Consider the following 15,976-nt stretch of genomic DNA (forward strand, 5'->3'; position numbering starts at 1 on the left):
CAAAGTCACGAGGAGCATATTGGATCCAATCACGACTCACCTCACACACTCCCTTTACCAAGCATCCTCCTTTTCTCCTCTTTCACTCACTCACTCACTCACTCACTCACGAGACGCCACTCGGTTAGCTCCTTTGCGATGTCACCGTGTTACCACAGAAGCCAAGCTGCTTGGCACAGGGGATGCACTCCGCTGTCATGTCTCTGTGGAGGGAAAATCCACGTCGACTGCTGTCACATTAAGAAATAACACAACAAGGTTGTGAGGAACAAAACACGGCTGGTTACGGTAGACTGGTTTGTGTTCACTAAGCTCCTTGATCTAGAATACTTAGTGTGGCTGGTCAGTGACTAAGACTTGCAGTGTTTGAAGGCAGTTTGTACCTGCAAAAATAGTTCTCGAGCTACTTGTTTGGATTTTGTTGTGTGTGTGTGTGCTGGTGCATGTTAAAAAAAATATAAAAAAGCTGAAGTGACCCCTCTAGTGGTCACATGTGACTTAGCCATGCATTACTCAAACAGATACACGTTACATGGACGGTGCACATGAGCTGCCAATGAGAAAACGCTATTTTCATGCTTCCTTACGGTCTGTATAGCATGCAATAACAATTGACTGTTCTTTACAATTAGAAAGTGAATGGTAGTCAAACATTTTATGTCTTGGAGTTAACGACCCAAGACAGTATAAGGTGGAAGACTTTAAAGTATCTTTGAAACTGCATTAGATTACAATTGCTTTTACTTTTGCCTTTAGATCACTTTGCTTAGAGAACACCATGTGTGTTAGCACTGGCCTAAAACCAAGCCAAAAACATGAAAGTTACCTGACTGTACAGGGATATATTGCTCCCTTTCTATTCTTCACAGCTGTGATTTGTGAAATCCATTTTCGCTGTGAATGCGTTTCATCTAGCAAGTGATTCTGTTACGCATCAAAATTGACACATGCTGAGTTTGACATTGCATTTTTGTCTAAAAGTCTGAATTTGGTGTACACACAATTCATTATGAACATAATCCTTTTTTTTTTTTTTCATATTTCAACAACAAGTCTCTGAAAGAGTCAGCATCATCCTGATGATATTAAGCTAGTGATCCCTGGCCCTTTTACACTGAAGGATCTATACCACAAATGCCACTAATATCCTATGTGACCAAGCTCCTCTCTTTGCTCTTTACTGACTCTTTGACTTTACAATATCTCATTATCTCAGCCTGCCATACACTGATGAACTTGTCAGAGGGTTTTTTTTTTTGTAATTTCCTTTGTAATATGAATATAAAAAATATTCATTATCCTCCACTGCAGGCACGAAGAGCCTTTTCAACACCATATAGATCAAAATTTCAAATGATGGAGAGTTACATCAGTGTAGATCTTGACACTGGCACGTCAAAACTGTTGGTCCCCTTCTATTACTGTCCCTATTGCCCCTGTCTTCTTATCCTCTTCTGTAAGAGAATAAAGCAGCAACCTCACAGCATGCAAATCCTCAGAACATCTCTCTCTCTCTCTCTCTCTCTCTCTCTCTCTCCCCCTCTCTCTCTCTCTCTCTCTCTCTCTATCTATGTATCTAGCTATCTTCAGTTGGTTCTTCACTGATGCATATCTTCATAACAATGCGATGTGCAACATTCTAAAATGAGAAAAGTGCATCAGACATATCATGCATTGTGACATGCCGTTACAACATTCTAAAATGATAAAAGTGCATCAGACATGTCATGCATTGTGACATGCTTTTACAACATTCTAAAATGATAAAAGTGCATCACACATATCATGCATTGTGACATGCCGTTACAACATTCTAAAATGATAAAAGTGCATCAGACATGTCATGCATTGTGACATGCCGTTACAACATTCTAAAATGATAAAAGTGCATCAGACATATCATGCATTGTGACATGCCGTTACAACATTCTAAAATGATAAAAGTGCATCAGACATATCATGCATTGTGACATGCCGTTACAACATTCTAAAATGATAAAAGTGCATCAGACATGTCATGCATTGTGACATGCTTTTACAACATTCTAAAATGATAAAAGTGCATCACACATATCATGCATTGTGACATGCTGTTACAACATTCTAAAATGGGGGATTCATTCAGGGAGTTTGTTATTTGGGATGGTGCAGATATATGATGTATGATGATGATGATGATTATTTTTGTTGTTCGCAGTAGTAGTAGTTTCCTCTCTATCTCACTCATATTCATCTCCAGCTCATCTGTAATCTTCAGCATTTGGGAAAATGCCAAAAAAAAAAAAAAAAAAAAAAAGAATAAATAAATTATATATATATATATATATATGTGTGTGTGTGTGTGTGTGTGTGTGTGTGTGTGTGTGTCTCTCTCTCTCTCTCTCTCTCTTTCTCTCTCACACACAAACACGCACACACACACACACACACACACACTGACACGTGGAAAAGTCTCCTGTGTATCTGTCACGAAGAAGAGGCACGAGAGGAAAAGATCTATGGCATATACAGCCGTGTAATGATCCCACAGACTTCCCATACTGAAGGATAACGTCACCCACGATCAAACATTCCCATTTGTTGGAGCTGAACTCCTACGTCATCACGTACCGTTGCCAAACAATGGGCAGGAAAAAGCCACGTTGACGAACTAGGTTGAAGTCTGCATTACATTCGTTCTGAAAAACACAGTAACTGTTTCATCTTACGCATTTTTATAGATTGCTTGTGAAAATATTTAGGTTAGCAATGTCATCGCCACCAAAAGAGAAAGCCGAAACCAAAGCTGGACATCTCCCTGCTGGTATTTTCCCTAGCAATGTTTTTTTCCTCATGTTAGCTAGCTTAAACATTTGACAAGATGACGCTATGTTAACACGCTCTTTTGCTCTAGTAAAAATCATTGGCTACATTCATGTTTAATCGATCGCGTTGACCTAAATTGCTGTTTATTGATTTTTGAAGATGACAACGTTATTGTCTGTTAAATGTTCACGGTAAGATTATGTAGATATTTTGTCATTAGTACTTAAACGCGAAGTATCCATGTGTGCAGTTCTTCGTCGGTTTGTCACTGATTTAGTTCTGCTCAAGTGTTTTGAGTTAGGTTTGAAATAATATTAATTGTATGCAACAAATCTGTGTGCACGCATATGGAGACTAAGGAAATCAGATAAATCTTCGAGTACGTGTTTCACTTTTAACTGTCGTTCTCGAGTCTGATGTGTTTTATCACTGACGAGGGTCAAATAAATGTCCAAGTCAAATACACCTTTTCTCGCACTCTGTAACAGCTTTCAGCAGAGAGGCAGCCTTTACCGCCTTGAGGACTTTATAACTTTTTTGCAAACCCACTTTTGTTTCACTTTCTTACATTCACTTCTCTCTTGACTTCGCCTGCAGTGCACAGTTTACATCCGTTTACCATTTTTTTTTTCTTTTATGACAGTCAAAGCAGGGGGAATGAGGATAGTCCAGAAACATCAAGGTGCAGGCGAACCAGCACATGACAAGAAGGAAGATAAGGACAGTAAGGAGTTTGAGAGTGCAAGGTAAGAAAGCTGACTTTGACCTCTTAAAGAGGCAGAACACTAACCTCCCTCCCTCACCTGTCTTCCTCTTGCACATTTAGTACAATGTCTCTCTCTGTTGGTCATGGAATCTGGAGGGCTCTTATCTCTTCAAGTCGGTCACGGTTAAACTTAATATTGTAATATTTTGTAGTTATGATGTAGTTCAAACCACATGAATTTCATTACTCAGTCTATTCTTTTTCTTTTTTTTTTCCACCTTTGTAACACCATGCCACTATTTGGCTTTTTCCCCCCATGCTAATCACGTAATATTTGCTAATTTCAAACATTATGCTGAAAATTGCCCAAAAATAGCCTCATTATGGATGCTGTACTTTCATGGCGTTCACAACTGCGCTTCAGCATCTGTGTGCTGGCATATCTTAAAATACCTCTTCTATAGCAGCAGCAGACACTTTTACAGACTTCACACTCCTCCATAGTAGAACTGCTCTCATTGCCAGAAAAAAAACCTGTCAACTTGTGCGTGCAGTTGGCTTCACCCGCTGCTATTTTAGGGTGATTTATTAGCGACAAATTACTCGGGGAAGTCAAATTTTACAAAAAGTGTGCTGGGCGCGAGGTGAAGATCTCCCATTCAGCTCCTGTTCGCTGGGAGTAGCTAATCTCTGCGCACACGTAGCGGGTCTGTCAGAGCCGGAGTTGGGCAATGTTTTGACAAGGACACAGGTGAGCCATTCCCAGCAGGCCACAGGGCTCAGGGTCCGCGGAGGGAGGGGGGGGGGGGGATCTGGCGTCGGAGCTCAAAAAAAAAAGAAAGAAAAGATTAAAAAAAAAAGCTCCATCTGGTTCTGTTGCTCCTCTCACTTTCACTTTTCCACGAGCTGGAGCTTTCCACGCTGAGAACAGAACATTTCCCAGCATAGCACAGCAATCAAATCCCATCTGCCAGCTCCGAACAGAACTGAAATAGAACGTGTTGGCATGTTTCTGAGACGCGAAGAAAGCCTCTCTGGCCGCTGAAGAAAGTTTTGTGTTGTTTTTTCTTTTTTTTTTTGTTTTGTTTTGTTTTTTGCTTTACCACCGCTTTGCTCAGGAGCATATGCCAGAATTTCTTTTGTTTAAAGTTTTAGGTTTTTTCTTTTTTCTGTCTTTCTTTCTTTTTTGTTTTAAATTTATTTTCTCTGACTGTAGGAAACACATTGCACACATTTTTTTTGGCTTAGGGCGTGTCCAACTTGTATGTCTGCCAAATATGACCTTCTCTTCCTTTTTCTCTCTCTTTTTCTTTTTTTTTTCTTTTTTTTTGTGGTCATTGAGGTCACAAGTCTTCGGTATCTCTCCTTGGCTTTGGTACTAAGCAACACTGTTATTTCACAAAGCCGGTCTGTCGCTTTACTATTTTTATCACGCTGTTTTTCTTGGATTCCTTTTTTGAGTCGCACAAACTTTTACTTTTTGGAGAAGTTTTTTTTTTTTTTTTTTGGTCGGAGCAACGGTTGTCTTTAGGCCTGGATTAACCATTCTACAGGCCACTGTAGAGAATTTCCCTCCGGGCTCCTCATCCAAACACCCTCAGTGCTTGATTACTGATCTTCATCTCCAATAGAGTCCCTCTGCAGGTGAGGCTTTATCTGAGCCTGAGTGCAACAGCCTTTGCGACCTGTCGGAGGGAATTGAGATAACTGTACCACAGCACAGCTACTAAAAGGGAGAGATAGCCGCTTCAGGTGTCCTCTCCACCAAACGGGGGCCATGTTTGAGTAGGGGTTGGTCTGGGAGCTAAAGCGCTGTTTTTGAAGAGGTTAAAAAAAAAAGAAAGTCTCTCTTTCTGATGTTAGCGCCTGCTGTCCTGTTCCCTGGGGTTTTTTTGATGTTGCCAGCGAATCCTGGCAGACAGAAAGCAAAGTTCACGGTTTCCTGTGTAAACGTCCTCTGTTTAGCCGTTGTGGCCAGGGTTGGTTTCGTCCAGGGAATGAGTAATGCTTTAAGAATCAGTACTGTAAAGACAAGCAGCACTTCACGGAGCATCATCACTTAAAATGAGATGGTAAATCCTGCATAACATAGCTATGTTATTTTTAGACATAGATATACTAGTATGAACTTGAAAAACCCTTGTTAAACCAGTTTTTATAAGGGTTAGTACACCACTGTGCTGTTCATGTGTTTGGGACCTTATAGGGAAAGCAGTTCTGTTTCCAGTGGGTCACAAAAGAGTCTCTCCAGATCTGCTTTCTCTCAGCCTCAGGTGTAACTGATTCCTCTGTCTTATGCCCCCCCACCACACACACACACACACACACACACACACACACACCACCTCTGACTGACCATGTCCGTAGCAGTTATTCTATCTCTCTGCTTTTGGGCACCATGACAGTGGCCAGTCCTCCTCAGCTCTCCTCTTTTAAGAGGAGCTCAGTATGAGTGGTAAGCAGGTGGCTGCTGGAAAAATTGCACATTTGTTGCAGCAAGTCAAGCGGGATCGTCAGGGGACAGCCTGTCAAATGCAATTTGGGCTCTTCAGATGGATCGGGTTTGGAATGGAATGGCTTTGTGACGCTCGTGCACCCGGAGTGTGTTCACCCAGTGCCGACAAGAGCCCACACGAGTCGGCGCGTGCGCCCCCGTCGCGTCCTGTCCCCTCTTTACCTCGACCGACGGCCGCTCCTCTGACCCCCGCCCCCTCCCCCTCCCCAAGCCTCTCCTCTGCCCTCAGCTCACGTCTCCCGGCGCCCGTTCGTCCTCTCTCCCAACTGGCCGAGCCAATGAGAACAGGCCACGCAAAAGTGACACTCATATCTAATGGGCCCCAACCATCTGGAGACCCGCAAAGGGCATTTGCCTTTATAATGAGGTCGTGAACGCCGGTGGTTCATATCAGGGTTAGAAGTGGCCCTGTCAGAACTGTTTCTAATGCGAAATAATAGCTGCCCCCCCCCCCCCTTCTCATTTATTCCTCTCATCCAACCAAAAAAACAGACTCCCTCCCATCCACAGACATCAGCAAATAGTTATACTGAATAATAATGGATTATGATGAACAACGCGTGTAGAAACTGTAGAGTTCATGCTTGTGGTTCCCTGTTCTCCGTCGGAGAGTGTCTTATGATTGGCAGGCAAGGTAACGTCGTTACCTCTACTCCAGAGCAGGACTGACCGCTAAAACCCGGCCAAACTCTGCGCTTTCGTTAACGGCCCAGCGGACCGAGCGCTCCACGGCAGGATAATATGCTGCACTGGACGGAGCACCCTGTAGCGTTCAGGGAGGCAGGCTAGCAGGTGGAAGGTTCCGGAACAGCGGCCCCGCCTAATTCGCTGCGTGTTTGTGTATTTGTATTTGTTGCTATAGAGTCCATTAGTCACTTGGAATGTCACGTAGCCAGAGGAAAAGACTAAATGACAGTTTGATGACAATTATTTTCATGCTCGTTACAGCCCCTGCACTGAGCAGCGAAGTATGAGTATGCTAACGGAATAATGGGCGTGCAGATTGTATGTTGGTTAGGGCTAATCTCCACAATTTTGCATTGTTTCCTCGGCATATCGTAAACTCGTTCCCAAGTGAAGTTTCTTCATTCCAGAGCGCAGCAGTATCTCCTGCTCGTTTTGTCTGTCAGCAAGACTCGTTCTATAAGGTTTGCTGTATGCGGATATAACTCTGAACTAAGTTCACCTGAATGTGACTTCAGTCAATCTGTGAGTAATCGCTTCTCAACAGCTCCATCTTTGTTTTCAAATTTCTCTTCTCTTGTTTGCGTTGACGTGCAGTAGAAGCAGGTGCGTTCGGAGTTCTATCCAATTAAGCTTTGCTGGCTCCAAAAATCCCCATAGCAACCGGAACAGCTCATTGTAGTTTCGCAGTTTTTACTTCCAAGCCACACTCTGACACATAAATAAGGGCAATACTTAGCTGTTTCCATGGCGATCTCGGGCTGCTAACATTACCCAAGGTTTGTTAATTGCCACAGTTGTCTCACTGCCTGAAGCTGAGCTGGGGGTTGTGTGGCCTCTCTCCGTCTCACATTCTGTGTTTATCTGTATCCCTCTCTTGTTTTCTCTTTCTTTTTGTTACTTTCACCAGGGCATGGAGCAAAACCAAACAAACAAACAAACAAACAAAAAACAATGGGAATCCTCATAAGCGGCCCACACAGCCTTAGAGATTTATACACGCCTTTTTCGCTCTGTTTCACCTCTGTACTTGGTAACACAGACACCTTTCAAAAGATATTAGCAGTAGGCTTGAGAACCCATTGTTTTGTAACTTGCGTATTTGCTTTTGTTTTATTGCTGTTTTGCTGAGAGAGTTTCCATTGTCAACTGGAGTTACTGTCCTTCACATTTACTTTGGCATTTCCCCTGCAAATTGTTTTTCGGTATTGAAATGCTGGATAATGCCAAAAATCAGTGATGCGGTACAGCTCTGGAAGGGGGGTTCCACTGTAGTCTTCCTGCAGCCTTCTGTTGACTGTCATTTGTGTATGCTCCATCCAGCTGCACACTGCTGCCCTCATCAGTAAGGGAATGGCACTGCACCTTTTTTTTATTTTTTTTATATTTATATGTATCCTAGGTCTTTTTTTGAGACCTTGCATTTTGGTGGTTGAGCATTTAGTATCTCTTTGTAAACAAGAAAGAACAACCAACCTAAAATGAAAAACCTCTGTGAGAAATTTCAGTTATGTACTCGCGTAAATAAAACTCTTATTTGACATTAAAGCTGTTGCTCTGACACATTCCCTACCTTTAAGCAAATGTAGAGGTAAAACAAACCACTTATTACACACTGTGACTGTAACCAATAGCAGTGTGTGTACGTGTGGGTTTTTCTTTTTTTTTTTTTTTTTTTGACCTTTATCCATATTGAGTCATGATGCAGTGGAATAGCCTGTGATTCAGATGTTGGTGTGGCACCCAGTTTCTGAAACGAACCTAATAAATGTCAAGCCAGGGCCTTTTTAGATTTGCAGAGTAAACAGAAAGAGCAGGAATTTAATCCAAGATTACACAGCCGTCTCGTTAAAAAGTGGCGACAGGTTCTATCAGCCGAATAACACTCTGATGTTCCTCAAGGGGATTATTCCCAGGGCAAGCCTGCTGTCTCCGGAGCGTTCTCACCTTCTCGAGGCGAGCCGGCAGCCAAAAAAACTCGCGAGCCAAGGCGCATTCAGACGGCATTTCATAAACACATTGGATTTTGGGGTGAGGAAGTGAGGACCGATATCTTCTTTATGAATTTCTAAAAGAGCTGTAATGTCAGAATACTCTTTCCACACCAACAGAAGCTTCAGGGGCTTTCAGTGACCTGAACTGTGAAGATACAAACCTGTCATTATGGACGTAGAAATAGCGACAGTGGTATTTACCGCAGTGATATAGTTTTTAACTGATAGTTATGGAAGAGAAAAAAAAAACCTCTTTTCAGTCAGTACATTTCACATTTCGCATTACAAGGCTGACCAAGCAAACGTGACCCCGGCGAACACCTGAGAGAGCCGAGTTTGAGAACTTTTCCGCTGACGCACTTAATGATTTCTTTCCCGGTCGTGACAGTGATCATTTTTCTTGTCAAGGTCAATTATCACTCTTGACCTTGTCTCCTGGGCACTCCTTTTAAAAGGGAGTGTTTTCTTTAGAAAATAAACGAGTGTAATTTCTGAAGCTGACGGGTCCAAGGACCCCCAAGGCGTGTTCCAGTCGAGAGCTCAGATGGTGGCAGGCGGCGTGGTTTCCCGGAGGAATTTTTATAGGCCACTTTGTACCTTTTCTAGCGCCTGAAGCACCCGGTTTGACATCTCCCTGGCCCCCCGCTGCTCTCTCCAAGAACATGTCAGTGTAATGGAGAAACCACAGTGAGCTAGACTTAACCAATTTAGATAAAGTGCGGCAAAACACTTTTCAAAACGTGATTCCTTCCTTATCAGTAAATTGCCTCTCTCATATCTTGAAATTCATACACCGTGGTTCTCATAACTCCCAAAATTACCCCCTTTCGGCCGTAAATGAGAGAGCACCTCAGCTGACTACGTTTGAAAATGAAATAAATATGCCAATAATCTTTTGCTTTTCGCCGCGGTCTGATGAATAAACTGACGCTCCCTGAATGCACCAAACGTTGTTATTAATATAAGGGTGATACGGCTAGTCCCTGGTCACTAGCATGCTGCCCACACGTCACGTTTCCGTATATTTCAGCATGCAAATGAGTCTGCAGCTTCGCACGCCAGCGGAGGAAAACAGGACTTTTTTTTTTTTCGCTTCAGCTTTCAGTGTGATGGATTGGCAACCATGAAGAATCTTTTTTTTTTTTTTCTCCCCCCACGTGGCTCCGTTTCTCACTAAGGTCACGTGGCCGATGGTGATGGAACTAATTTTGAGTTTTGAGGGTTTTATTTTATTTTATTTTTTTTTCGAATGTAGTCGCAGAATAGCCTGTTATTGTGTTATTGTGTTGTTAGTGCCTGTGTGTGGATATGCAGTCCAGTCATGCGTCGTCCCCTCTATGGTTTTTAGCTCTGCACGTGTGGCTACTGAACTCTTCCTCACAGGACTCTTGGGCTGCCCTGAGGACTCGTGTTGTGAGAGCAGTTGCGCCTTGTCACCGGTTACGTTGATTGATTAAGACATATATACGGAACAGTCACTGTGGATATGTCCGCACCCGGCGCTGTGGGTATATGTGGGTTTCAGACGCGCGTTCCCATTCGGGCGTCCATCTTGACCAGCTGCTTAAGTTTCCCTGGGACGCTCTCCGCTTTCCTGACAGCTCACGAGACACAGTGTGTTTTCGCACGGCTGAAAGTGTGTACACCCTTTGTGTGCAGAAAAGTCCAGTTTAAATGTCCCTGAGCTTGCTCAGTAAATATTTCATGCCACTCAGCTTCTCATTCATAATAAACTGCCACATTGGTCTGGTATTACGGCGCAGTGAATGTGAACCTCACATAAGGCAGTGCTATAGAGCACAGCATAGGGGCGGTAAACAGAGACTTTTTTTTTTTTTAATTTATTTACGTGTTTCTTCTTTTTTTTTTTTTTTCCTCTGAAATGTGAGTGGTACTATTTATTACTGGATGAACAGCTCTCTCTCTCTCTCTCTCTCTGTTCCCCCCTGCTGGAAAAATATACGCTAAAGTGAACTTTTGCCAAATCAAAGAGAGCATGAATGTTTTCCTAAGGAATGTTGTGTGTGTAAGTAGCAGAGTTTGCCAGACACATGACTGTGAGAGAGACTTCATTTTGTTCTGTGGTGTTTGTGTCCTAATTTTTCTTTGCCCTTTAATTTTCGCAGCCCTCCAAAGCCAGTGGTGGTGGTCTCGGGAGTGGTCACTAAGGTAAGCCTTTACGAGCAGTTCACATTAGAACACTTTTTTACCCGCTAAGCCCAGTCGCTTGCCCCGTGGACCAGAGACGTTCTCGGACGTATGAACCGTTTCAGTCATTAAACTTCTGAATTCATCTGTGGATGCGATCCGATAAACTTTGCCAACCTTTCACAAAAAAAAAAAATCCCAACCGAATGAATAATTCATACATCCCATGGGTCCTGTGTCAGTCTTTGTAAAACTCTGGATACCATTCTCTCTGTGTGTGTGTGTGTGTGTGTGTGTCTGTGTCTGTGTGTTTGTGTGTGTGGAGAAGTAAAGCATCATATAGATAAGGCACTATCTTTCACCTCTCTCTCTCTCTCTGGAGAGAGCAGATGTTGGCATGAATAGAACAGAGGGAGTCCTTGACAGATCAAATATACCCACAGAAGGTTCCAGAGACTCCATTTATAGTTTGTCAGCTCTGCATCGTACACATTTATGAGACCTATGGCATAAGGCAACACACAGATTTGACAGTACTATAGTTTCTTTGTTGGTATAGAAGATGTGCATCGAAACATAATACAGAAATTCTGGCCACAGAATTCTTGTGTAGAACACAATAGCTGCTCTGTGTGTGAATTAAAGAGAGAGAGAGAGAGAAATGTTGTTTTCTGTAGGATTTCGATTGTAACACTGCCAGAATTTCTGTTTACCCTGTTATGTACACCACCAGGCCTGGAGCAACCATCTCTTTCTGAAACCGAGTTAAACAGAGTACCAAAGCCACCCCGAACACCTAGATATCCATAGATTAGTACGTCTGGGCCTTAGGAAACTTTTGCCTTGGGCTGCAGAGAAACTGGCTGTTGATCAAGAGCAGAACACGTTTTTTTTTTTTTTTCCTTTTGCCATGCTTTCTCCTTTATTCCCATTACGTATTATGTCAACAGACAGATGCTCATTGTGTCGGTATGGCAGATCAAGAGGTTTCTGGGAGGTTAACCTCATAGCTCATTGAGCCCACTGTCCCTGTTGAAGACCAGGTTGACCTTAATCTCCTGTGGTCCTCTGTGATTGGTCAGTGAAGATTAGAGGTTTTAGTGCACCACCGTGATGTAATGTGTCTGTGCAGCCTCTCAGAGCACCACGCTTTCAACTGTGCCAAGCTAAATAAGTTAGTACAGTCAGTTCAGTTTTTTTTTTTTTTTATTTCCCACCAGTATTAAATATTTTTGTTGTTGTTTTTCAGGTAGATGCAGGTGGTGTGCGATTACACAACTTTGCTCAGGGATTTGTAATATCCTCTTTGAGTTTGAGTCACAGATTGGTTGTTTTCATTTGGAATGTCATCATTTATTTTCACTAAAATAGATAAAGTTGTAATGAATTGAAAAGAGCGTTCCAGACCCGCCAGGTAAATCTCCCAGTGAATTAGTGAAAGAGTGTTCCTAATCAGGCTAAATCCTCCCTGTCATAATTAAAAATATGCTGTCATAACGGACAGTTGCACAACTGAGGACTTTTATAAACCTTATTTTACAACACACACACACACACACACACATACACGTAGACTCACAGACATAAATACCACATGCTGTTGTGTTGTGTGATTCCAACTGTGCAGCACTTGTTGCTGAAGCACTTTCCTTTCATTGTGTATTCCTGGTACGTTTCCGAGAGATTTTCATGTTTTATTTATCTGAAGCCCTGTGACTCACAGCAAGCGGAGATGTGTTATTAATTAGGCCAGGGCTAATCGGGCTTCACCAGGCGTGTGTGCGTGCGTGTGTGTGTGTGTGTGTGTGTGTGTGTGTGTGCTCCCTCTCCTTCAAACAAAACTCAGAGAGGTGGGCAAACTGCCACACTTAACCCCGTACTTGCTCAGAGACATTACACCTGCCTCCTTCTGAAGGGCCCTAGAAACCCACCGCGGTTAAGAGCGTCTGAAACGGGACGTTCCATTCCAGAGCCCAGACAAGGTGAGAATGCTGCTCAGAGCTTAGACCCCCTTATAGTGTCCTTTAACTCTGTGTTTCCAGAGGCAGGCTTCCACGTGTTTCTCTGAAGAACTCAATAGGTTTGAACACCAGAGACAACCGATCAGTAACCGCGATCGCTTTTTTCTCCCCGCAACCTTCAGTCTACTTATAGCATCGGTGCGACCATGTCAGTGGTGAAACAATACAGTAGTGTGTAGTTTGCTGTCTCTGCTCGGTGCCTTTCACTATAGACACACCGTTCTGCCTGCCTGATAATCTGCACCATATGATTTCTTTAGGTCTCTGTCCACCGTAGCCGGTTTTATTACAGATTAAAGAGGCGTAGAGAAAAGTTTAGTGCTTTTCTTGGAATATCAGATTTGCATGTTCCAGGACATCGCCTGCCGATGAACTGTAACGTGTTTCCGACATGTTAGGATTTCCCTCCATAATTCGTATCCGCTACCAGAGCATGAGAAGTGGGTCAGGTTTAGATCATTTTCATCAGAATAATCAGGAGCTAGCACATTGAAGTGATTTGATGATGGTAAAGTTCATTTGCTGTTCCCTGTTTTTACCCGACTGTTTACCCAACACTGCTAGACACCAACAGACTGCTCTCACCATACAGTGACCTAAAGCTTGGGTTACAAATTAAATCGATTTTTCATTGACTCTTAAGTGACTTGTGATATTGTATTAAACGTTCATGTCGGCTTGCGCTTTTCAGGGGGACAAGGACTTTACCCCAGCTGCAGCCCAGGTGGCCCATCAAAAACCCATCCCGTCCGTGCAAAAACTGCCTCCTGCACAACACATCAACCAACACATCCATCAGCCTCGCAAGTGAAACACTCGTCCGCACCAGCACCGCCCGCCAACCCCCAAACAACTACACCATCAGCCGCACGGGCCAGGACCGCACCAATCACCTGCAAGCTCTCAGGTCGCCGGAGAACCCCCACCCCTTGCTTTGAAGCATTCCATTCAGCCCACCGCCCCCGTTCTGCCTGTCTGTGCCTGGACGTGGCCTGCCTTGACCAATATCATGAGAAACTGATCACTCGCGCCCTTTCTTTTCTCACACGTTTCCCTCTCGTAGATGATTAACACCACAAAATTTCAGGGCTCCATCAGAAAACACAGATCTGCCAAGTTAATTATGTCACTTTTATTTAATGAGAAGAAAGTTTGATTATTGTTTTTTGTATCTCTCACGATTTGTGGGTTGTTGTTTTTTTTTTTTTTTTTTTTTTTTTTTTAAATGATGTAAATTGTATAAATCATTTGTGAAGTCAGTGGGTATTTTTGTGATATTAGGCATTAGGCTTTAGGTGTGGTTGTCTTAATAAAAAAAAAAAAAAAGTTCATGTAAAAACCAAGTTCACTTTTTCCCTTGTGTGTATTTTTACTGAAAACATATCGAGTTGTTCTTTACCGTGCGGTCAAACCCATTTCGTGCTTTTAAAGCAGCATATGGTGTTTCAGAATAAGAGCATAAACACCGTGGGATTCCAAGTCACCTTGCCATGAAATTCCCAATAGAAAAAATGCCTGTAACCACACATTCCACCTTGTATTCTATTCTGGTTAGTTGTGTTAGAGAATTCCTAGTGGAGACATAAACTCCGGCACTATGTTAGACACACACACACACACACACACACAGAGTAGGGAATCAGTCCGGATGCCTCTGGCCTACTTTTGTGCTCTGTGGTAGGGATGCGGAGCCATGCCTGTCATCTCCCATCCTCTCTCATCTCTCTATCTGTATGCACTCCTCTGCTGCATAGCCAGGTGTTCTGCCATTCAGGATTAGCTCCAGTTTTTCTAGCTCTCTCCCGTGTACCCGGATCAGGTGCCCAGAGCAGCTGCTACGGGCCGTGGGCTTATTTCCCATCGCACACACTGCTCTGGCTCCCAGGCCTCACAATCTCAGCTCCTACCCCTGCTTTTAGCAAAACGGGTTGTCCAAGCACGCTGTTAACGCGTTGGAAAGATAAAACCTGACACGTTCAGTGCCCTGAAACTCTTGCGAAAGTTCTTTTTAGAGGTCAAGGTCTCGATTTTCCATTCTGTTATCTAGAGTTAACTTTGACTTTGGTGCAGGTTCAGGGTGACTTTAGGCTAAGGTCTATCTGACACACAGAGGTTTTCCGTCTGTTTGCCCATGATAAAGTATTAAAGTATTAAAGAGTACGGATGTCTGGTTTAGTGCACTGTCTTTTTCTGTCCAGCAGAGGGAGCTTGAGTTTCCCTGTGCTGCTTGTGTTCTCAGCAGATTTCCATTGTCTTAAGAGAACTGCTGACCCTGCTCCTAAGCTTAATATCAGGTAATTGCCTGTAGCATCTGTCACTCTCTGCTCATGACCTTAATATACCTGAGAGCATTATCTGAGCCATCACGCACACGTCGCAGGTTAATAATATCATTTGTATCACTGAACAAAACCAGTGTCAGACTATGAGAAATATTCACAGTACAAAGCAAATTAGTCTTTATTTTATATGTAATACAAATTTTCAATGCAACGCATTTTCCAATTGCTTTGCATTATTTTAGTCTATTAACAACCAAGCAAATAATGTAAACATACAAGAGACTGAAACACTTGAAAATGTGACCAGACATCAGACTAGTGTAACAGGGACCTCCATAGAGAGGTGTGGTGGCTGGAACTGTGTGTGTGTGTGTGTGTGTGTGTCAAACACTGAAATCTGGGCACGGAGGCACGGTGGTACAAATCAAAGAGACGGAACCGAGGAGGGAATTGGATTCACAGATATCACCAGTGTTCTACAGAGTACCGGACCGCACGAAATCATACGTTTCATCAAACTCACAACCTGATATGTTCCTGATATCCTTTTTACCTGAGTTTTGCATATTACATGCTTTTGTTAAAAGCTTGGGAAACTCTTCCTCAACTGCATAGAATATGGACACAGAGAATACACTCTATAGCAAAGTAGTACTATCTGTCTGTGAAGGGCGATCTGCCTGTGTACATTTTGATAGAATGACAATCATAAAGTTTTTAGGTATAAAGTGTTTTGTTGTTGTTCTTTACTGTTTCGTTCCTCTTTATGTGAGTGTCTCATGGGTGCTTTTGTGGAGGATAATTTCTCAGTAAAAAAATTT

At 43.0% G+C, this 15,976-nt stretch overlaps 1 protein-coding gene across 1 annotated transcript; it reads left to right on the plus strand.

Annotated features, from left to right (window-relative positions):
* Positions 1 to 2,635: 2,635 nt before the first annotated feature.
* On the plus strand, positions 2,636 to 14,081 carry dap (death-associated protein). The gene is made up of 4 exons (XM_030769656.1): positions 2,636 to 2,803; positions 3,449 to 3,551; positions 10,831 to 10,873; positions 13,565 to 14,081. The coding sequence occupies exons 1-4, from the start codon at positions 2,749 to 2,751 to the stop codon at positions 13,682 to 13,684; spliced, it is 321 nt and encodes a 106-aa protein (XP_030625516.1). The 5' UTR covers positions 2,636 to 2,748; the 3' UTR covers positions 13,685 to 14,081.
* Positions 14,082 to 15,976: the final 1,895 nt, after the last annotated feature.

This window comes from Chanos chanos, chromosome 3 (assembly GCF_902362185.1).
Source record: "Chanos chanos chromosome 3, fChaCha1.1, whole genome shotgun sequence".
In the NCBI taxonomy this organism is placed as follows: Eukaryota; Metazoa; Chordata; class Actinopteri; order Gonorynchiformes; family Chanidae; genus Chanos; species Chanos chanos.

What these genes read in the sequence shown, in the direction of transcription:
- dap (XM_030769656.1), top strand. Translation starts at nt 2,749, where the DNA reads ATGTCATCGCCACCAAAAGAGAAAGCCGAAACCAAAGCTGGACATCTC. An exon ending in AAGGAGTTTGAGAGTGCAAG is followed by an intron (nt 3,552 to 10,830) that starts GTAAGAAAGCTG and finishes TAATTTTCGCAG; the next exon opens with CCCTCCAAAGCCAGTGGTGG. An exon ending in TCTCGGGAGTGGTCACTAAG is followed by an intron (nt 10,874 to 13,564) that starts GTAAGCCTTTAC and finishes TGCGCTTTTCAG; the next exon opens with GGGGACAAGGACTTTACCCC.